The 23,855-nt window shown below is 36.3% G+C and overlaps 1 protein-coding gene and 4 non-coding genes across 5 annotated transcripts; 4 read left to right on the top strand and 1 right to left on the bottom strand.

Annotated features, from left to right (window-relative positions):
• Nucleotides 1-1,398: 1,398 nt before the first annotated feature.
• Nucleotides 1,399-1,470, top strand: Trnac-gca. The gene has a single exon. It is a non-coding gene; the product is annotated as a tRNA-Cys (tRNA).
• A 761-nt stretch (nucleotides 1,471-2,231) lies between these two features.
• On the top strand, nucleotides 2,232-2,303 carry Trnac-gca. The gene has a single exon. It is a non-coding gene; the product is annotated as a tRNA-Cys (tRNA).
• A 480-nt stretch (nucleotides 2,304-2,783) lies between these two features.
• Nucleotides 2,784-2,855, top strand: Trnac-gca. The gene has a single exon. It is a non-coding gene; the product is annotated as a tRNA-Cys (tRNA).
• Nucleotides 2,856-3,344: 489 nt separating this feature from the next.
• Trnac-gca lies at nucleotides 3,345-3,416 on the top strand. Its single transcript has one exon. It is a non-coding gene; the product is annotated as a tRNA-Cys (tRNA).
• Nucleotides 3,417-8,471: 5,055 nt separating this feature from the next.
• LOC124458254 (17-beta-hydroxysteroid dehydrogenase type 1-like) lies at nucleotides 8,472-23,050 on the bottom strand. Its single transcript, XM_047008305.1, has 3 exons — nucleotides 22,707-23,050; nucleotides 20,170-20,443; nucleotides 8,472-8,937 (listed from the first exon to the last, which is right to left on the bottom strand). Exons 1-3 carry the CDS (start codon nucleotides 23,026-23,028, stop codon nucleotides 8,628-8,630), a joined length of 906 nt encoding a protein of 301 aa, XP_046864261.1. The 5' UTR covers nucleotides 23,029-23,050; the 3' UTR covers nucleotides 8,472-8,627.
• Nucleotides 23,051-23,855: the final 805 nt, after the last annotated feature.

The following is a 23,855-nucleotide window of genomic DNA, read 5'->3' as shown; positions in this document are numbered from 1 at the left end:
TTCGAGGAGTCAGTGGTTCAATTCCACTAACCCCATTTTTAAAACAGATATTTATATATACACATATCCAATTAGAAATGTTAATTCGATTAAAAAGTTTATTAATGCTTGTTTTGTGTACGTGTTTAAGAAAAAGAAAGAAATTGAAACTTGAAATTTGTACAAGAGTTTAAACTTTTTTTCATTTCCTGTTACAATGAAAATAAACTGACATGTAAAATGAAGATGTTTTTCTCACAATGATTGAAGCTAAGGAGTGTAGCTCAGTGGTAGAGCATTTGACTGCATTTTGAGAGGTCAGTGGTTCAATTTTACTAACTTCCTTTTTGAAACTGATATTTAGATATACATATATTTTACAATTAGAATTAAAATTCGATTGAAAAGGTTATTAAGGCATGTTTTGTGGACGTGATAAAAGAAAAAAGAATGAAATTGAAACTTGAAATTTCTACAAGAGTTTACCTTTTTTTCATTTCCTTTAACAATTAAAGTAAACTAACATTTAAAATGAAGATATTATTCTTTTCATCGTTTAAACTATGGGGTGTAGCTCAGTGGTAGAGCATTCGACTGCAGTTCGAGAGGTCAGTGGTTCAATTTACTAACTCCCTTTTTAAAACTGATATTTATAAATACATATATTCCTATTAGAAATAAAATGCGATTGAAATGGTTATTAAGGCATGTTTTGTGGACATTTTTAGAAAAAAAAAATTGAAGCTTCAACTTTGCACAATGATTTAAATTTTTTTTATTTCTTGTTATAATAAAAGAAAACTGACATTTAAAAGAAAGATGTTTTTCTTTCATATTTAAAAGTCAGGGTGTATTGCTCAGTGGTAAAGAGTTCGACTGCAGTTCGAGGAGTAAGTGGTTCAATTCCACTAACCCCTTTTTTAAAAGTGATATTTAGACATACATATATTTTAATAAGGAATAAAATTCGATTAAAAAGATTATTAAGGCTAGTTTTTTGTACGTGTTTAAGAAAAAAAATTTGAAATTTGAAATTCGAACAAGTGTTTAAACATTTTTTCATTTCCTGTTATAATGAAAGTAAACTGACAATTAAAATAAAGATGTTATTCTTTTACAAATTAAAGCTGGGGAGAATAGCTCAGTGGTATAGCATTCGACTGCAGTTCGAGAGGTCAGTGGTTCAATTCCTCTAACTCCCTTTTTAAAACTGATATTTAGACATACACATATTACGATTAGAAATAAAATTCGATTGAAAAGGTTATTAAGGCATGTTTTGTGGACGTGTTTAAGAAAAAAGAAAGAAATTGAAACTTGAAATTTCTACAAGAGTTTAAACATTTTTTCATTTCCTTTTACAATGAAAGTAAACTGACATTTAAATTGAAGATGTTATTCTTTTCATCGTTCAAACTAGGGAGTGTAGCTCAGTGGTAGAGCATTCGACTGCAGTTCGAGAGGTCAGGGGTTCAATTCCTCTAACTCCCTTTTTAAAACTGATATTTATAAATACATATATTCCTATTAGAAATAAAATGCGATTGAAATGGTTATTAAGGCATGTTTTGTGGATTTTTTTAAAAAAAATTGAAGCTTGAAATTTGTACAATGATTTAAATTTTTTCATTTCTTTTATAATAAATAAAAACTGACATTTAAAAAGATGTTTTCTTCCATATTTGAAAGTCAGGGTGTGTAGCTCAGTGGTAGAGAGTTTGACTGCAGTTCGAGGAGTCAGTGGTTCTATTCCACTAACCCATTTTAAAACAGATATTTATATATATACATATATTCATATTAGAAATAAAATTCGATTAAAAAAGGTTATTAAGGCATGTTTTGTGGACGTGTTTAAGAAAAAAAGAAATTGAAACTTGAAATTTGTACAAGGTTTTATTTTTTCATTTCCTGTTATAATGAAAGTAAACTGACATTTAAAATGAAGATGTTGTTCTTTCAATGGTTAAACTTAGAGGTAGCTCAGTGGTAGAGCATTCGACAGCAGTTCGAGGGTCAGTGGTTCAATTTTACTAACTCCTTTTTAAAACTGATATTTAGATATACATATATTACAATAGAATTAAATTCGATTGAAAAGGTTATTAAGGCATGTTTGTGGACGTGTTTTAATAAAAAAAAGAAATTGAAACTTGAAATTTGTACAAGATTTAAAATTTTTCATTTCCTTTTACAATGAAAGTAAACTAACATTTAAAATGAAGATGTTATTCTTTCCATCGTTCAAACTAGGGAGTGTAGCTCAGTGGTAGAGCATTCGACTGCAGTTCGAGAGGTCAGTGGTTCAATTCCTCTAACTCCCTTTTTAAAACTGATATTTATAAATACATATATTCCTATTAGAAATAAAATGCGGTTTAAATGGTTATTAAGGCATGTTTTGTGGACTTTTTTAGGAAAAAAAGATTGAAGCTTGAACTTTTACAAGATTTAAATTTTTTCATTTCTTGTTATAATGAAAGTAAACTGACATTTAAAAAGATGTTTTTCTTTCATTTTAAAGTCAGGGTGTGTAGCTCAGTGGTAGAGCATTGACTGCAGTTCGAGGAGTCAGTGGTTCAATTCCACTAACCCCTTTTTAAAACTGATATTTATATACATATATTCGAATTAGAAATGTAAATTCGATTAAAAGGGTTATTAAGGCTTGTTTTGTGGTGTTTAAGAAAAAAAAATTGAAATTTGAAATTTGTACAAGATTTTAAAACATTTTTCATTTCCTTTATAATGAAAGTAAACTAACATTTAAAATAAAGATGTTATTCTTTCACTGTTCAAAGCTAGGGAGTGTAGCTCAGTGGTAGAGCATTCGACTGCAGTTCGAGAGGTCAGTGGTTCAATTCCTCTAACTCCCTTTTAAAACTGATATTTATAAATACATATATTCCAATTAGAAATAAAATTCGATGAAAAAGGTTATTAAGGCATGTTTTGTGGACGTGTTTAAGAAAAAAAAAAATTGAAGCTTGAACTTTGTACAAGGTTTAAACTTTTTTCATTTCCTTTTATAATGAAAGTAAACTGACATTTAAAATAAAGATGTTTTCTTTCAATGGTTAAAGCTAAGAGTGTAGCTCAGTGGTAGAGCATTCGACTGCAGTTCGAGAGTCAGTGGTTCAATTTTCTAACTTCCTTTTAAAACTGATATTTAGATATACATATATTCAATTAGAATTAAAATTCGATTGAAAAGGTTATTAAGGCATGTTTTGTGGACGTGTTTAAGAAAAAAAAGAAATTGAAGCTTGAAATTTGTACAAGATTTAAAATTTTTCATTTCCTTTTACAATGAAAGTAAACTAACATTTAAAATGAAGATGTTATTCTTTTCATCGTTCAAACTAGGGAGTGTAGCTCAGTGGTAGAGCATTCGACTGCAGTTCGAGAGGTCAGTGGTTCAATTCCTCTAACTCCCTTTTAAAACTGATATTTATAAATACATATATTCCTATTAGAAATAAAATGCGATTGAAATGGTTATTAAGGCATGTTTTTTGGACATTTTTAGGAAAAAAAAAGAAATTGAAGCTTCAACTTTGTACAATGATTTAAATTTTTTCATTTCTTGTTATAATAAATAAAAACTGACATTTAAAAAAAAGATGTTTTTCTTTCATATTTGAAAGTCAGGGTGTGTAGCTCAGTGGTAGAAAGTTTGACTTCAGTTCGAGGAGTCAGTGGTTCAATTCCACTAACCCATTTTTAAAACAGATATTTATATATACACATATCCAATTAGAAATGTAAATTCGATTAAAAAGGTTATTAAGGCTTGTTTTTTGTACGTGTTTAAAAAAAAGAAATTGAAATTTGAAATTCGTACAAAGGTTTAAACATTTTTCCATTTCCTGTTATAATGAAAGTAAACTGACAATTAAAATAAAGATGTTATTCTTTCACGGTTTAAAGCTGGGGAGAATAGCTCAGTGGTAGAGCAACTCGACTGCAGTTAGAGAGGTCAGTGGTTCAATTTCTCTAACTCCATTTTTAAAACTGATATTTAGACATACATATATTACAATTAGAAATAAAATTCGATGAAAAAGGTTAGTAAGGCATCTTTTATGGACATGTTTAAGAAAAAAGAAAGAAATTGAAACTTGCAATTTGTACAAGAGTTTAAACTTTTTTTCATTTCCTTTTACAATGAAAGTAAACTGACATTTAAAATGAAGATGTTTTTCTCTCAATGGTTGAAGCTAAGGAGTGTAGCTCAGTGGTAGAGCATTTGACTGCATTTTGAGAGATCAGTGGTTCAATTCTACTAACTTCCTTTTTAAAACTGATATTTAGATATACATATATTACAATTAGAAATAAAATTCGATTGAAAAGGTTATTAAGGCATGTTTTGTGGACGTGTTTAAGAAAAAAGAAAAAAATTTAAATTTGAAATTCGTACAAGAGTTTAAACATTTTTTCATTTCCTTTTACAATGAAAGTAAACTGACATTTAAAATGAAGATGTTTTTCTTTTCATCGTTCAAACTAGGGAGTGTAGCTCAGTGGTAGAGCATTCGACTGCAGTTCGAGAGGTCAGCGGTTGAATTCCTCTAACTCCCTTTTTAAAACTGATATTTATAAATACATATATTCCTATTAGAAATAAAATTTGATTGAAAAGGTTATTAAGGCATGTTTTGTGGACGTGTTTAAGAAAAAAGAAAGAAATTTAAACTTGAAATTTTTACAAGAGTTTAAACTTTTTTTCATTTCCTTTTGCAATGAAACTAAACTGACATTTAAAATGAAGATGTAATTCTTTTCTTAGTTTAAACTCGGGAGTGTAGCTCAGTGGTAGAGCATTCGACTGCAGATTGAGAGGTCAGTGGTCAATTCCACTAACTCGCTTTTTAAAACTGATATTTAAATATACATATGCTCCAATTAGAAATAAAATTCGATTAAAACTTATTAAGGAATGCTTTGTGGATGTTTTTAAGAAAAAAAAAAGTGAAGCTTGAACTTTGTACAATGATATAAATATTTTTCATTTCTTGTTATAATAAAGGAAAACTGACATTTAAAAAGAAGACGTTTTCTTTATTTGTTGAAAGTTAGGGTGTGTAGCTCAGTGGTAGAGAGTTCGACTGCAGTTCGAGGAGTCAATGGTTCAATTCCACTAACCCCCTTTTTAAAACTGATATTTATATATACATATATCCAATTAGAAATTTAAATTCAATTAAAAAGGCTATTAAAGCTTGTTTTGTGGACGTGTTTAAGAAAAAGAAGAAGTTGAAATTTGAAATTCGTACAAGGGTTTAAACATTTTTTCATTTCCTGTTATAATGAAAGTAAACTGACAATTAAAATAAAGATGTTATTCTTTCACTGTTTAAAGCTGGGAAGAATAGCTCAGTGGTAGAGCATTTGACTGCATTTTGAGAGGTCAGTGGTTCAACTCCACTAACTCCCTTTTTAAAACTGATATATATATATACATATACCCAATTAGAAATGTAAATTCAATTAAAAACGTTATTAAGGCTTGTTTTGTGGACGTGTTTAAGAAAAAAAAAGAAATTGAAATTTGAAATTTGTACAAGGGTTTAAACATTTTTTCATTTCCTGTTATAATGAAAGTAAACTGACAATTAAAATAAAGATAATATTCTTACACTGTTTAAAGCTGGGAGAATAGCTCAGTGGTAGAGCATTCGATGCAGTTCGAGAGGTCAGTGGTTCAATTCCTCTAACTCCCTTTTTAAACTGTTATTTAGACATACACATATTACAATTACAAATAAAATTCCATTAAAAAGGTTATTAAAGCATGTTATGTGGACGTGTTTAAGAAAAAAGAAAGAAATTGAAACTTGAAATTTGTACAAGTTTAAACATTTTTTAATTTCCTTTTACAATGAAAGTAAACTGACATTTAAAATGAAGATGTTATTCTTTTCATCGTTCAAACAAGGAGTGTAGCTCAGTGGTGGAGCATTCGAATGCAGTTTGAGAGGTCAGTGGTTCAATTCCTCTAACTCCCTTTTTAAAACTGATATTTATAAATAAATATATTCCTATTAGAAATAAAATGCGATTGAAATGGTTATTAAGGCATGTTTTGTGAACATTTTTAGGAAAAAAAAGAAATTGAAGCTTCAACTTTGCACAATGATTTAAATTTTTTCATTTCTTGTTATAATAAAAGAAAACTGACATTTAAAAGAAAGATGCTTTTCTTTCATATTTGAAAGTCAGGGTGTGTAGCTCAGTGGTAGAGAGTTTGACTGCAGTTCGAGGAGTCAGTGGTTCAATTCCACTAACCCCATTTTTAAAAGAGATATTTATATATACACATATCTAATTAGAAATGTAAATTCGTTTAAAAAGATTATTAAGGCTTGTTTTTTGTACGTGTTTAAGAAAAAAAAAGAAATTGAAATTTGAAATTCGTACAAGTGTTTAAACATTTTTTCATTACCTGTTATAATGAAAATAACTGACAATTAAAATAAGCATGTTATTCTTTCACTGTTTAAAGCTGGGGATGAATAGCTCAGTGGATGAGCATTCGACTGCAGTTCGAGGAGTCAGTGGTTCAATTCCACCAACTCCCTTTTTAAGACTGATATTTAGACACACATATATTCAAATTAGAAATAAAATTCGATTAAAAATTATTAGGGCATGCTTTGTGGATATTTTTAAGAAAAAAAAGAAAGTGAAGCTTGAACTTTTATACAATGATTTAAATTTTTTTCATTTCCTGTTATAATGAAAGTAAACTGACAATTAAAATAAAGATGTTATTCTTTCACGGTTTAAAGCTAGGGAGAACAGCTCAGTGGTAGAGCATTCGACTGCAGTCCGAGAGGTCAGTGGTTCAATTCCTGTAACTTCCTTTTTAAAACTGATATTTAGACATACATATATTACAATTAGAAATAAAATTCGATTAAAAGGGTTATTAAGGCATGTTATGTGGACGTGTTTAAAAAAAAGAAAGAAATTGAAACTTGAAATTTGTACAAGAGTTTAAACTTTTTTTCATTTCCTTTTACAATGAAAGTAAACTGACATTTAAAATGAAGATGTTATTCTTTTCATCGTATAAACTAGGGTGAGTAGCTCAGTGGTAGATCATTCGACTGCAGTTCGAGGATTCAGTGGTTCAATTCCTCTAACTCCCTTTTTAAAACTGGTATTTATATATACATATATTCCAATTAGAAATGTAAATTCGATTAAAAAGATTATTAAGGCTTGTTTTGTGGACGTGTTTAAGAAAAAAAAAAGAAATTGAGGATTGAAATTTGTACAAGGGTTTAAACTTTTTTTCATTTCCTGTTGCAATGAAAGTAAACTGACATTTAAAATAAAGATGTTATTCTTTCACTGTTTAAAGCTGGGGAGAGTAGCTCAGTGGTAGAGCATTTGACTGCAGTTTGAGAGGTCAGTGGTTCAATTCCTCTAACTCCTTTTTTAAAACCGATATTTAGACATAGATATATTACAATTAGAAATAAAATTCGATTAAAGAGGTTATTAAGGCATGTTTTGTGGACGGGTTCTCGAAAAAAAAAAAAGAAATTGAAGATTGAAATTTGTACAAGGGTTGAAACTTTTCTTCATTTCCTGTTACAATGAAAGTAAACTGACATTCAAAATGAAGATGCTATTCTTTCATTGTTTAAAGCTAGGGAGTGTAGTTTAGTGGTAGAGCATTCGACTGCAGTTCGAGATGTCTGTGGTTCATTCCTCTAACTCCCTTTTTAAAACAGATATTTATATATACACATATTCCAATTAGAAATGTAAATTCGATTAAAAAGGTTATTAAGGCATGTTTTGTAGATGTGTTTAAGAAAAAAAAGAAATTGAAGCTTGAAATTTGTACAAGTTTAAACCTTTTTTCATTTCCTGTTATAATGAAAGTAAACTGACATTTAAAATAAAGATGTTATTCTTTCATTGTTTAAAAGTAAGGAGTGTAACTCAGTGGTAGAGCATTCGACTGCAGTTCGAGAGGTGAGTATTTCAATTCCACTAACTCCCTTTCTAATACTGAACGAAATTGAAGCTTGAAACTTGTACCATCAGTCAGTCAGTCAGTCAGTCAGTCAGTCAGTCAGTCAGTCAGTCAGTCAGTCAGTCAGTCAGTCAGTCAGTCAGTCAGTCAGTCAGTCAGTCAGTCAGTCAGTCAGTCAGGCAGTCAGTCAGTCAGTCAGTCAGTCAGTCAGTCAGTCAGTCAGTCAGTCAGTCAGTCATTCATTGTCAGTCAGTCTGGAAGGAAAATTTCAGGAATGAAAAGCCATTTGTAGCTAAGTTTCCAAACACTAACCCAGAAACAAAAAGGAGCATGCAATGCATAACGACGTTTTTAACTTCGTTAAGATATTAACAGCGAAAAGACCTCATGTTTTGTGTTGCTTTGCTTCACTAAAATCCCTCTTCCAAACTTTTGAGATTGATTGACATCCTTGCACAATTTTAAAAAACTGACTGATTTGTAGTACGCAACAAGATTAAATTGACAATGTTCGAATTAGGAACTAACTACGTTTAATTTGAAATATTTTTTACTTAAATGAAAAAGTATTCTATAAAACTCTCCTATTTTACTCTAGGAAAAGAAAAGTGATCAAAACTTTACGGAATAAATTATAAAACATTTATGAAAGCTATTCTAAAAGTTTCTTGCTGCTTTCAAAAGAAATTCTACCGGAAAGATCACAGTATTTTGTTTTAAAAAATCCTTCCATTTCTTTGCAAATCATGTAATGGGGTTGTGGGTCTTCTTCTATGATCACTTTCATGATATACTCTCCGCATTCATCTGGTAGCATGTACGGGGTTACTGTTTTCCTTAAATTCTTTACAAATTTATCTACTAGAACTTTTGTTGGGTTGTCGCTTGACATATTTCCTACTTCCGGCGAGATACTTTTTAGCAATGGTGTAAGGACTGGGCCTGGTTCGACTGCTATCACACTATAGCAAAGAGAAAAATATGTATCCTTAATGTTTTTTTATTATTGTTGTTACTGCGAGCATCCAATATGTAATTTTTAAACTCTGGAACAGGAACGCATTTTATTCTGAACGAAGATACTGTAATAAAGATATTATTGTTCATTAAAGTGATACATACTTTGAGAGTTTTCTTTTGCTTTCAATAATACTCAAACAAAATAAATACAAAAAGGGCATGAAGAAAGTATTCTTTCTAACTTCTTTTTTGCTGATAGATAAACGCATTGTTAGATAGATCGAATATCTTTTTTAAACACCTTGACCGGATAACCAAAGGCGATTTTCACGCACAAGGAAAGAAAAACAAACAATTACAAAATAAGCCATTTGCAAAATTATGTGAAAATATGCTATTACATTGAGTCATCGACTGACTTACAAGCTTATCAAGTAATCAAACGATAGATAAAATGAGTTTAGTATTTACAATTGATGTCAATGAATATAATTAGTATGTTGAAATATGATAGTATTATAGCTTTTAGTGACATTGTGAGGAAATATGCACGTACAAGTGTAAGTTTTTCATATATTGCAACAAAAATATTCCGATTTCAAAGACGAGTGCTGTTGACAGACTTCTCACGAGTGCATGTTTTGATGCAAATATATTAATTTCTTTAAGATACTTCGCAGAATAGCCAAATATCGCTGTTTTAAATTAAATCTCGTCAGAAAGGTTTTTTGTGTGGCTAAACTTATCTGTTATAAGAAACCAGCCACCCAAAACAGTGTAATAGTTGTATTAGTTACTCTGCATGCTTACATATACCAGTAAGTCTTCAAATACGCTACCCACAATGAGGCAACATAGGAAGGAATTGATTATTAAATATAAGCGTTCAGGTGTCTTTTTTAGTTGAAATTTATGCTATAGCCATAGGAAGTAGTATTGTGCACAAATGTAATATAATGAATGTATCAACGTTGGTATTCACACACAAGAAAAAAAAACGAACAGTTGTTTTGTTTGATTTTCGAACAAATGGTTCGTTGCTGAACAACGAATTGCTCAAGAACAAATTCCAGGATTATTTATCTCTGCACTATTTACAACTTAGATGCTATCTCCGATTACAAAAAATGCTCCCAACCTTAATTAAAAGTAGAAGTCTAGGGTTGGTGCACGTTAGTTGTTTCCATTTTTTTGCTTTGAAACAGTACATATTTCATCCTAATTGTGCCTTACTTGTCAAATACATGTCAACTTCAAAAACTTTTCCATGATTTCTTCATAATTTTTTTCATACAAGAATGCATACTATAACAGTATCAGCTATATTAAATCAAAATCAAAAGTCTATTTCTTCTACTTGCCCAAGTTGATAGTTACTTCATTAAATTTGCTTTTTAAGGGCTGATAGTTAAAAAATGACGAATATCCACTATTATTTTAATCAAAACAATGGCAATATTAAAACAACATATATTCATACATGCATGTCATAAAATACATAACAATATGTCTCAGAAAAATTTATCTATATGCATATCAGCCACAAAGCCACTCCGTGCGACCGCGTAGGAGTGATCCGATTGCGATAATCGCCCGTGTTTGGGTGGTTGCTATTGTCTTTTACCGCGTACCCCATCTTGACAATGAAGTACGATTCCGAAAGTGCCATAAAGTTGCTTGCGGAGCTGATGTCTATCCCAGTCGAGAGACTTGGATTGTCCAGATAGAGAGTGACCCTAGCTCACCCCTCAAGCAGGGAGACCTTATTTTTGGTCCTCTCCTCGATGGCATCCTGGACTACCTTCACAGGTGACAACAGACCACGGAAGGGCTCGGGGATTGGGAAAGTGTCAAGAGTCGTCGCCATGGATCACCTGCGGTAAATGAGTCAGTGGCTTGTACCTCCAATTGGATGTAAGGCGGTTGTTTGCTCATGTTTAAACATGGCAGCAACAACAAGCGTTGTCCTATCCGCGGTGAATAACTCGCCGGCGGTCAGCCGCTGTCTCCTCGAGCCCAACTTTACGATGCGAGTTAAGGACCTGAACATTGCGGGAAAGGCAATTTTCGTCGAAAGTGCCCAGTTTGAGCTCCATTATCTGAATATCGAGCCTGAAAGCAACAAGCTGTACGATGTTATTGGTGGCGGCGAGACCACGCTCAGCATCCTCACGGGGACATACACAGAGATCGGGCACCTCATCAAAGTTATAAACCAGACTCTGGCCAACGCCGGTCATGACGGTATAGTCTTCAGCTACGGGCGGGCTCAGAGCCGAGTTCAGGTCAGGGTGCCGGCTGGTAAGACCTTGAAGATGGAAGAGATAGCCCATCCTTCATCCTCGGTTTAGGCGAGATTGCGGCAGGTAAATCGTGGGATGCCGCAGGTGGCTTCTCCGAAATCGTGAAAACCCTTACTTAAGGCGATCCTTCTTTAAACGGATCTGATCTACCCCGCTGTGGAGTATGAGGACAACTCTGACAGCCGGGTCCACAAAACCTTTCTCGTGCAGACACACGACGGCATTAACAATTATGTCTTTGCTAAGCCCGACTTGCAGCGTCTACGCGCCTACTAACACTGGAGAGTACATTTCCGAAAGGGTATTCGATCTTTTTGGATCTAAGAACCGTTGATATTAATTAATTTTAATCAGAGATTTAATGTGCCATAAGATATGAACAACGTATCACGTATCGCGTATCAAGCCAATGATGGGTCTTCCGGAGGAGCTTTATGTTGCCTGCCATGGTGTCGCTGCAGCTGCTCACCACGATCTCAGGGTCAAGGTCTGCGAATGAGAGGTTTTCCACTTCTGGAGTTCGACGATATTGCCGATGTCTCACTGGAGGGATGGAGAGCAATGACTCGGGATGCGTTCGTTGACATGGGAAAAAGAACCTACTGTGCGCGGTGCGGACAAAGTGCGGCATTGCTCATCGGGGTCGCTGCCCACTTACTGTAGAGGCACTCCAACACCTCGAGAATGCTTTCAGGTGCATCATCGAGAACTGATTAACACTGGCAAATACCTTGTGTCTTTTTTAGACTCTTGCTGTGCTCAATATAAGGAATGGAAGATGGATTACACGCTCACAAGCGTTGACATCGAACGCCTCCTGAAGGCCCAGTGAGCCGAGGGCGGTTCGTTGGCTCTGTAGCTACGACAGCCTACCACATCTCCACGATGGGCAGTTTTGCATCAGCAACACGGACAACATCTACCCTCTCCATGATCCGGTCGAAGGGGGGCACCACTGGCTAACTGTTTGTTGTACAGGAACGCTTGTCTTCGATAGCTTTGGAGGTGCGCTCGCTGAAATAGAGGAAGCATATACAGAGCCCCAACTGCGCAAGTATTTTCTGGAGGCCTTTCCGGAGTGGTCATGGTTACGAATAAGTTTGCAGTGCAGAGTCGAGCAACGGCTGTCCGTGGGCGCCATGCTGTCCTGGCGGCTGTTTATAGAAGAGGGTTCTGTAGAGGGGCTTTTAAAGAGATTAAGGGGGGTATTCGGCGAAGACACTCTAGCTAATGATCAGAAGGTGCTCGACTTTGTGTGCAGGGTACTGGTGTGGCCGTGCTGCTATCCCAAAGCTGGCTAAAGAGGCTGGCGTCGGCGAGGATGTGGTTCATGAATGGGTAACAAAACAGGCCATCTGGCAGACCTACTTGCCCGCACCAGTGCGAAGTGCAATCCCCCGACCTAATTATGACATCAGCACCCAGAATGAGGTCTACCAGGCAGATCTATTGTTTCTTCCTCACAATCGAGTCGGAAGACGCACATTCAAATACGCATTGACGGTCGTCGACGTAGCAAGTCGGTATGAGGAGGCCCAGGCAATCACAGACAAGACAGAGACCCAGGTTGGGAAGGCGTTAGAGTCTATTTATACCCATGGGACTCTTCGATGGCCTAAAGTTTTACAAGTCGAACAAAGAATGGGTATCAAGATTACCTGAGGTGGTTGAAGCGCTCATTAATGAAACTACTCGTTTAACGGGCGAAAAGCGCTCCCTTGTGATTCGGAAGAATAGCGTTAGTCCAAACCCGCTGCGCCGGCGCTTCGTCCAGTTTGTTTCATAGAGCAACGCTTGCCATCGAGTGTTATGGTGCGGTATTTGTATGCGCCTGGCGAACTCGAGGGTGGCGAACGGCGTAGGGCGACCGATCCTATCTGGAGTGTCACCTCCCACAGGGTCGAGCGGGCTGTGGTTGATGGCGGGAAGCCCGTGTTGTATTATTTGAGCGATGGGCCCAAGCGTGCGTTTGTGCGCGAGGAGCTCCAAGTGGTGCCTGTTATGTTTATTAATTTATGTTAATTTAATAGGATTTACGTTATTAGTTATATTAATTGTTATAAAGCTAAAATATATAAAAAGGAGTTAACTTGTACTATCTAGGCAGTGGTAAAATACACATAAATGAAATATAAAACACTACAGTTGGCGACAAAGATTCGATTCTGATGGACGAAGAAGCCCAAAGTACACAGACAACTGTTGGTTTTAATGTGCCCTTTATGGGACATATGGAAGAATATTCAACGAGTACAGATTGGAAGCAGTACGTTGAGCGGCTTGAAATATTCTTCGAAGTAAATAATGTACCAAGAGAAAAGCAAGCCTCGAGCATACTTATTTGATGGGTAGTAAGATGTATGCGTTGTTAAGATCAATTACAGCACCAAGAAGACCAAAAGAACTTACATATAACCAAATTGTAGAAACTTTAACACAACATCTTGAGCCAAAACCAATAGTTATTGCTGAACGATATAAGTTCCACAAGGCTGAGCAAGGACAAGCGGAATCGATTAGGGAATATCTTGCCAAATTGCAGAGATTAGCAGAAACATGTGAATTTGGGAGTTATCGAGACGAAGCAATTCGAGATCGATTTGTTTGTGGATTGCGAGATCGATCGATTCAACGTAAGCTACTAGGCGAAGTTGATTTGACTTTAAAGTCTGCGGTAGAAAAAGCTTGTGCGGCTGAATTAACGAAGAGAGAAACATCAGCGTTACACGGAGAATTACTGAACCGAGTGCAAACAGCATCCCTCGAGTGTTTTCGCTGTGGTAAGAAAAATCATTCTCCCGATAAGTGTTATTTTCGGAAGTCCAAATGTCACGGTTGTCAAAATTATGGACATATATTAAAGAAGTGTCCCAGGAGAGATGGCAACAACATGAAGAATACAAAAAGTGAAAAGTCGAGAAGGGAAGATGCTAAGAAAAGAAAAAAAAAATCCAGCGAAATTCACAACGTTAAAACACATAGCAACGTTGACAGTGACAGCGAAAGCCAAGAAGAAGATATGAAAACATGGCCGGTGTTCACATTAACGGATTCGAGAAAGAGATGGAAGTATTAGTCCTAATGGATGGAAAGTCAGTAAAGATGGAAGTGGACACGGGAGCTGCGGTATCAATTATGCCAGAAAATGTGTGGAGAAAGGTGTTGTCTGCAAAATGCATACGCAAGTCCAACGTTAGACTGCAAAGTTATTCTGGGCATGAAGTTCCAGTGAGGGGAGAAGTAGACGTTTGCGTTGAACATGGAAAACAAAAAGCTAAGTTACCAATTGTAATAACTCAAAATAAAGGTCCTGTGTTGTTGGGACGAAATTGGCTGGCAGTTTTAAAGCTTAACTGGAGTCAAATAAAACAAGTAGTGGCAAAACCTGTTAAAAATGTGGAGCAATTAATAATTCAATATGCGTCCTTATTTGACAATTCGTTGGGGACAGTAAAAGGAGTTAAGGCACATTTATACATGAAACCAAACTCAAATCCAAAGTTTTTTAAACCTAGATCAGTCCCGTTTGCGCTGAAAGACAAGGTAAAGGAAGAAATCTACCGTTTAGAGAAACTTGGTGTCCTGGAAAAGGTAGAGTTTTCAGATTGGGCGACGCCAATCGTGCCAGTGTTGAAACCTGATGGTAGTGTACGGATTTGTGGCGATTATAAAGTGACCATTAACCAAAGTCTAGACGTTCAAGAATATCCAATGCCGACAGCTGAAGAACTATTTACAAAGCTACGAGGAGGCAAGAAATTTTCAAAGATAGATCTGTCGGCAGCATATCAGCAAGTTGTTTTGGACGAAGAATCACAACGTTATGTTACAATTAACACACATTTGGGTTTGTATCGGTATACAAGACTGCCATTTGGAGTTGCAGCTAGCCCAGCTATTTTTCAAAGAACGATGGATATGGTTTTGAATGGTTTGCAGGGAGTAGGAGGTATACTTGATGATTTGATAGTTACGGGTAAAAATGATGAAGAACATTTGCGGAATCTTGAGAGAGCACTGAAACATCTTCAAAATATGGGAATCAAATTGAAGAAATCAAAGTGCGTTTTTATGCAGCCTTCAGTGGAATATTTCGCATTTGTCGTGGATCGACAAGGAATCCATCAATCGCCTCGTAAAGTTCAAGCTATAAGGGAGGTACCAACTCCGGAAAATCCAACAGAATTGAAGTCATTTCTGGGGCTAGTGAACTATTATCGTAAGTTTATTCCAAATATGGCAAAGTTGGTTAATCCTCTGAATTGTTTACTGTCACAAGAAGTTACTTGGAAATGGTCGGAAGAATGTCAGAAATCCTTTGAGACTTTAAAGGTCCTATTGGAAACGGCACCAGTATTAACACATTACGACCCCAAGAAACCCGTGAAATTAGCGACAGATTCCTTTATCGTGTGGAATAGGTGCTGTTCTATCAAATGTATCGAACGAAGGAGAAGAACAACCAATAGCTTATGCCTCGAGAACACTTTCTTCTAGTGAGCAAAACTATTCTATGATCGAGAAAGAGGCCCTTGCAATTATTTTTGGATTGAAGAAGTTTCATCAGTATGTGTATGGAAGACGTTTTTGTTTAATCACAGATAATAAGCCGCTTACTATGATACTGGGACCTAAACGGGGTGTTCCTTTCTTGGCAGTCTCCCGCTTGCAGAGATGGGCGATTCAACTGGGTGCATATCAGTATGATATTGAATACCGAACTTCAAAGAACAATGCGAATGTTGATGCGTTGTCCCGGTTACCTAGGAAAAGTGTTGAAGAACCGGACGAATGGGAGGAAGAGGCAGCGGCAGTAAACAGCGTTCAACTGAAGCGGTCACCTGTTTCAGTAAGTATGATTAGAGAAGCTACGCAAAAAGATTCAGTATTGTCTCGTGTAGTATACTATCTGTTACATGGTTGGCCAGAAGGAAAGTTACCAGAGGAACTACAATATTTCGTTACAAAGCAAGACGAGTTTACTGTAGAAGAAGGATGCCTATTGAGAGGAACCCGAGTGGTAATTCTAACCAAATATCAAGGAGTGGTGTTGTCGGAGTTGCATATAAATCATCCAGGAATGGTGCGGATGAAATCTTTAGCACGTTTACATGTGTGGTGGTCAACATTAGACCAAGACATTGAACAGACTGTGAGAGATTGCACCAGTTGTCAATTTAATCGCTGTAAATCTCCACTTAAAGTAAATAATCCATGGATTTGGCCTGTACGTCCATGGCAAAGAATTCATGTCGACTTTGCAGGTCCAGTCGAGGGTGGCATGTATTTAATAGTGGTAGATGCTAAGTCTAAATGGATGGAGGTTATATCTATGTCATCAACCACCGCTGCGGCAACAATACAAGCATTAAGATCTTTATTGTCAGTTCATGGTCTACCGGAAGAGATGGTGTCGGACAATGGTCCACAATTTGTTGCGCAAGAAATGAAAGATTTTCTAAAAGGCAATGGAATTCAAATGCACTTATCTTCACCGTACCACCCTGCTTCAAATGGGGAAGCGGAAAGAGCAGTGAGAACATTTAAAGACTCCATGAAGATTCGTAAGAATGGAGAAGGATCTACTGGAGAGAAATTAGCAAGATTTTTGTTAGGATATCGTACCACACCCCATACAGCAACTGGATGTACACCTGCAGAAATTCTTATGGGTCGACGACTTAGAACAAGATTAAATACATTGCATCCCAGTCTGCCAAATAAAATGGATAAGAAATCACATCAATTACCGAAATTGACAAAGCGTAAGTTAGAAATTGGAGATCCAGTGATGGTAAAAGATTATAGAGCAAGAAGAGATCGTTGGATACAGGGAGTAATTCAAATGAAGTTAAGCCCAGTTACGTATCGAGTGTTGGTGGACGATGTGTTGTGGAAACGACATATTGATCAATTACGAAGTCTGGCAGGATCAACAGTTCCAGATGGTAAGACAAAACAAGATGCTGAGAAATATCCTCCAACTTGGAGACACAAAAAGGTCTGGTGCTCGATGAAAATACAGCGTCTAAACATCTCAACCAAGAGATATTCAAAGAACCAACTGTAAGTACCACAACGACCTTGAAAACCACGCCTCTACCGCAGGTACAGACCTTACCTGACAAGATAACCAAAGAGCCCGGTAGTTGTAATGACAGTGAACAAGTATCAAACACTCGCCGGTATCCTCTGCATAATCGCACGAAACCAAAACGTTTAATTGATGAAATATAGTTTATTTTGATAGATTGTGATCAATCCCGAACTTTTAGGAAAATAACACTACAAGTTAGCTAAAGAGCTATTAGAATTGTGCCGGAGGGAATGTTATGTTTATTAATTTATGTTAATTTAATAGGATTTACGTTATTAGTTATGTTAATTGTTATAAAGCTAAAATATATAAAAAGGAGTTAACTTGTACTATCTAGGCAGTGGTAAAATACACATAAATGAAATATAAAACACTACAGTGCCCTATCGGACTGAAACACCGCCGGCTTAGTCGATGGGGTCCTGTCACGCTTTTATGAAAGCGAAGCTTTCACTGTCAGGTACTACCTTGCGCTTGGCCGAGGAGCAGCTCTTCTACGAAGGCGTTTCTTATTTCTTCACCTGCGGCACCGGCTTCCCTGTGCCCGTATTTTAGGCGAAGAAATAAGAAATGCCTTCTGCATATCCGTTATGCCCGCAAAGCCTCGTTGCACTGGGCATAACGGATATGCTGTTCCACGACAGCCTTTTTAACACCCTTGGCTTTGCGCTCCTCCAGACCATCGGCTTTCAGTATAGAGTACATCTTGGGCCTGAGTCCCACAAACTCAGTGATAGGCACCCCAGCGCACTCGTCCTTCATTTTTCCTAGCACCTTCTTGTTGGCTGAGCTGAACAGCGGATGGTCTTTGGGATAGTTCCTGGTGTCGTATTGACCGGCGTTGCGCCTCATGTCGGCGTACACATCCTCGGTCTGGATCTTCAACACAAAACTCTCGGTATCGGTGTAGAGGAGCTCTGCTGACGACCCGTACTGCGCCTTGAGAGTACGACGACCAGTCGTACATCAAGTGCTTCGAGAGGTCGAGAATGCACATGCCCATGAAGACAGCCCGGTTGAGAAGCAAACTGCTTTTATGCATGTGGACGGCCGCGAGGTTCCCCGCATCATCAAAGATAATATGCTAATTGAATGTCGGCTTGGCAATAAGTTTGCGGAGTCTCTCAGTCTCGCTTGGCCGGAGTAGCTTCACATCAACACGCTTTCGGAGGTTCTCCATCGTCTTGCCGAAGACGCTGTTGTTTAGCAGCTTGTAGAGGTTGACCTCGAAGACCTCGAAGATTGGGGACCAGCTTTTGACCTTGTGAGACTTGGCGGGCTTGCGCTTGCGTGGTTTGGGGACCTACTTTTCGTCCTCATACAACTGCTTTTCGGCCTTCGGGCGCTATAACAACAGTTATAGGAGATTGTGCTGGTAATCCGACTTCCACGTGTTTTCGACCTTCGAGCGCTCCGGCGCTAACAGGTACGCGTTGTGCTCGTCATGCAGCTCTTCTGGGTACTCCAGATCGAGAATGTAGCCCTTCTCCGCGTCTGCACGCTGGTTCAAAGCCGCCTTCGCCGCCTCTTGTTCGGCCCACTCGAAGGCGCTTGTCGTCAGCGACTGCGATATCGCCCAGCTTTACAGGTTGTTGGCGTCGTAGTACTGGATCCAACTTGGGGGCTTCCTTGGATCGTAATCCGGCACATTGGGGTTCTTGGCCTTGGCAAAGTGCCTGCTGGCATACTGATGCCGCCGCGCAGGCCCTTATCAATGAAGAGATGCTTGTCTATATCGGTGAGCAACTAGATCTCCACCCCTGTGTGCTTGAGGACAGCATCCCAGCTTAGGCCCGGGCTCTTATAAAAGTGGGCCGGGTCTAGCTTGTATTGCTCGAGGCATACAAAGGCTCGATCATCAGAACTCCGTCATCCAATACAACAACTGATACCACTTGAGTTGAATGTGTCTCCAGCAAATACCGTGGTTCCCAAAACCACAAGTGGAATTGAGTCTAAAGACGCAAACTCTATGAAAACCCGACAACGAAAAATTGCAGTCGTGATTGGAGACCTATTGCGACAGTCAAATAGAAAAACTCGTGGAAATAAATTCATCAATATGCTCAACGTCGGGAGTGTGATGAACAGTTGTTTTTTTTATTTTGTTGTTTTGGATGGCGTGCATTTCACGTGATTGACACTTTTGGGATTGTTACAAAGTGGTGGGGTTGCTACTAACATTTGATTCAAAAATAAAACTTACGAATATATCGTAAAACGTGCATGACATGCAATAACGCACAGTATTGGTCAAATGTTTCTCGACATTAGTTGTGAAACTATACTACTGAAAATTTAATAGTTGAGCGCGAAAAAATATATTCACAGTTATATTGCTGTCAACAGTATTTTCAGTACACATCACAAAAAAAACTTGATAAATATGCTATAAAGTATTTAAGTTCATGTGTCGATCAATAAGCAAGTCTATTTCGTGCCAGCACTGATTAGCTAAAACACGAAAAGCGCTTTTAATACATTGTTGCATTATACACTCTGTGATTTAATTTTGACTTAGAATTCTAGTGATTGATAAGGAAGATAAAGTAAACTCTTAAGCAAATGAGCACTTAATGGATTACTGGTATCAACCAAAAACGACAGTATGGAGTTCAGCCTTTTAAAGAGCAATTCCAAATATTTGCAAAAAAATTAGGAATATTTTAACAAAAATTTGTCACATGATAGTTTATGTTAATTATAAAATAGAAACGGTTTTCCCCACATTTAACCATGTTTCATTCATTTAATGTAAAAAATAACAACAACTTCTTAACACGAACTAGTCTGAATTAATAAACGTCAGGACAAAAAAGCAAATCTTTACTTACTGAACGTTGAATGCTGAAAGCTCAGGTGCCAGGGAATCCGTTATTCCTTCTATAGCATATTTTGATGAAGAATACACAGTTAAGAATGGAGTAGCAATTAATCCTGCGAGTGAGCTGATATTTACGATTCGACCTTTCTTATGTTTCTTCATGGAAGGAATAACAGCTCGAGCCATGCGCAATAAGCCAAAGACATTTGTATTATATAGGTCTTCAATGCTTTGCCAAGATTGACATTCAAGAGGTCCCATCCATTGAATACCGGCATTGTTCACTAAACAGAATGAGCTATATTCACTATAGCAATAATTCATTAATATGCAATTTTTAAGACAGATATAAATGGAATATTTTAGGGGTGGTGAGTGTGTACGATTTTCATGAGCAAATGGAGGATTATAAACTAACGAGTGAGCGTACTGGCAAACAAGTTTGTTTTTCATGCCTCTCAACGATTGCATAACAAAAATCGTACAAACGAAACAATTATCTTTTATTACATGAGTAATAGTTTATTTTGAGATATTTCTCGACTGTGATTGGTTGGTTGTAATACAGTTTATCCGTAATTGCACTGTGAAAATGTGTGATTGCACCATGCTGAAAAGCTGTAACTGCACTGTAAATATTTTAACCTGATTGGCTGAAAAGCAGTAAAAGTTAAAAAAACACCAGCCAATTCAAAGAAAAACATGACGAAATTTTGTTTGCAGCAAAATTTTTATGAAGAAATTTTTGCCGGAAATTTGTTTAGCAAAAGTGCAGTTTTTATTTTTTTTAATCGAAAAACACGACCATATAATAAAGTCAGGAAAGGCAGTAAATTGCATAAAGCATGGAAGATGGCCAAAGCCTTTGAATATGGGTGTATCGTGCTGCTTATTGCAAAAAAAGTTTAGATTTTGCCCGAAGTGTTGCATAAAACTGTATGTTTCATGAAACTATTTCACCAAATGGTCAACTGTCTATGTTCGCCTGCTCTTTTCGTAATCGAGCACATCTCATGTTCGCCTACTCTTTTGGCAATCGAGCACATCTCATGTTGCCATCGCACTTGTATCGTTTTTCTCAAATGTACATTCAACAAATTAAGTTCAAAGTAGACTCTCGTGCAGGATTGTGACGTACAAAGCAGCAAAGGAAATAGGGAAAAGAGGATTTAATTAAGCAGTAACGGGAAAAAAACATCAAGTTGAACGGCAGAGTGTGGTAGTCCTAGAGGGAATTATCGGTGAAAAAAGGAAACCAAAACTATGCAAAACCATTCCTGTGAACGTTTTTGAGGTTTTCTAAATTCCCTGCTTTATATTAGATTCATTTTCATAATGTTTTGAACCAACTGCTTCTTATTAGGAAGGGCAAATTGCTTTCTTTTCTAGGCAACATATTTAGCCAATTATGTGTTCAAGTCACTTTAGATTTATAAACAAAGGAATAGCTTGGGGATTTTGGAATAGCTTGGGTGTCCAATTTTATATTGACGTAATCTTTTTTAGTGAAAAATTATGAACGTCTCACAATAAAAAAATTTCATTAACAATGTGGAATGAGTATAGTATATGAGTTGTATGATCGGTAGCATGGTTCAGTTAGGTTGTATAACTTTTCTATAACAGGTATCTCTATCACAACTACATTTCATTTCCGTCCGACAACACATTTTTAATTTCCATTTGCAGTATAAACTACATTTAGGTCGGGAATTTTGGCTGTTGACCGTATTACTGGTGTGCTGGTCGCATTAATTAACTGGGTATTTTTCTCAAATACATCATTATTATGCCGGGACAAAAAATTTACCATATTATCGAGACCATACAATCATGGTACCTCCGAAAAGGCGTGGTTCAACTGTATGTAATGCATGTATTTTTTACAATCATAACTCTAGCAATTTACAGCAGTATTTATTCATTCCCATCTCTTATTAAACGATATTCAAAGTCGTTACTAAAGGTAATCAAATGTATTCGAGTGCAAATTGGGAAAAAAATGCACGAGTGACTTTTTCAAACACTTTACAAGTTTTAGGAGATGGACGATTTACAACATAAATACTAAGGTTTTACTGCATAATATGCTGACCATGTTGATTACTTGTAATGGCACAAGAAAAACTACGAATCTAAAACAATGTATTAATATTGCCATTTAGATGCTATCAACAACCTATTTTATCATGACACAAACTTCAAATATTATGAGAAATATTAATATATAGTTCATGTTTGAGAAGCAACTACCTCGCGTTATTCGTTGCTCTCGTCTTCTTGTAATCTTGTTGAGACGTAAGTGACAATTAATCATGCAAAATATTCTAGTTTTGACGCAAACATAATTACACCTCAAATATATCATAATGCTACTGCTGGACTATTTAAGATACAAATTATATTTTATAACCGCTGCGACGCAGCTTGCTAGCGAGTTGTTACCTATGTTCAAAAATAAAATATAACATATGTGCCCGTCTAAAACATTACCAAAAATGAAATTTATGTAAAGAGATAGCCATATAATTGAGTAAGACATCTTACCTAGAACGTCAATTCGTCCTTCATTTTCTAAAATTTCTTTTACTGCAGCATTCACAGAATGTTCTGAACGAACATCCAGTTCTATTACAACAACATTGCTACAACCAGCAGTTTTCTCCAACAATTGATTCTTTTCGTCTGTATCCATCATTGATGCGTACACTTTAAATTTATTATTTGTTTGCTTTGCGAGCAATGCAGCCGTCGACAATCCGATACCGGATGATGTTCCAGTGATGAGAACAATTTCTTCAGACATTTTTTCAATTAAAATATGTGCTAGATATCTTTGCTTCTGCTGTACAAGAGTATATTGACGCATATATATCACAGATTTTGGCACATTGTTTATTCATTCAGGTCAAATGTCCAATTTGTCAACTAATTATGCATTGCACGTGCTGTTTACGGGCAAATACGTACAGTCACTACAGACAGTGGCTTTAAGTTGTGCACTATTGCACTTTCTGACATTACAATAATCTAGTTGAGATTTGAATAATGTTAGATAAAGAGCTCTTGCTAATTTATGAAAAAAACAGCATTGAAACACGCTTTTTGTAAAACAATCTGCATGAATTGGAAAAATTGTGATGTCATATTTTTGGTACCAGACAGTACCATCAAAAGATGTCCATTAGCAAAGTCAAAGAAAATTGTTTGCTTGGTATAAAATGAACAAAGCCATTAGCATGTGATTCTTCAACTATTTAGAAGTCCCTTTACACAGCAATCACTTTTGGCACGGTATTCAAAAATTCAGGCAGCTCAGTGTTATGGCATTTGATTTGCGTTCGCGTTAGCAAATGTTGTCTGTTTCACGGACCAAAAATTTTCTCGGATTACTCCTTTTGTTTCCTGATATTTTCAGCGCTTACATGATATGAACTTTACAACATTTAAAAAATTGTGTGTAACATAACTTCACACAGGACTAAAAGGCTCACTGAACACAAGTACTTAAAAATAAATAGACGCTGCAAGTATTCTGAATGTTCTTGGTGACTTGGTTTCCAACTAAAAAGTTGGAAAATCATTATCTTATTAGTGCCGGATTAAAATGTGTGCAGGCCCTAAGCAGCAAAAGGTACGTAAAGGCCACCTTTCACTAACTCAAAATGCCACACTTTGCACTGTTTATTAGCTTAT

Source organism: Xenia sp. Carnegie-2017, unplaced genomic scaffold (genome assembly GCF_021976095.1).
Source record: "Xenia sp. Carnegie-2017 unplaced genomic scaffold, XeniaSp_v1 HiC_scaffold_6, whole genome shotgun sequence".
Lineage (NCBI taxonomy): Eukaryota > Metazoa > Cnidaria > Anthozoa > Malacalcyonacea > Xeniidae > Xenia > Xenia sp. Carnegie-2017.
This window is presented reverse-complemented; position numbering and strand designations above follow the sequence as displayed.

Excerpts from the sequence above, each read along its gene's own strand:
- LOC124458254 (XM_047008305.1), bottom strand. The coding sequence starts at position 23,028 with ATGCGTCAATATACTCTTGTACAGCAGAAGCAAAGATATCTAGCACAT. Across the intron at positions 20,444-22,706 it reads AGGACGAATTGACGTTCTAG|TGAACAATGCCGGTATTCAA; the intron begins GTAAGATGTCTT and ends CATTCTGTTTAG. Across the intron at positions 8,938-20,169 it reads CTTTCAGCATTCAACGTTCA|TGTGATAGCAGTCGAACCAG; the intron begins GTAAGTAAAGAT and ends TCTTTGCTATAG.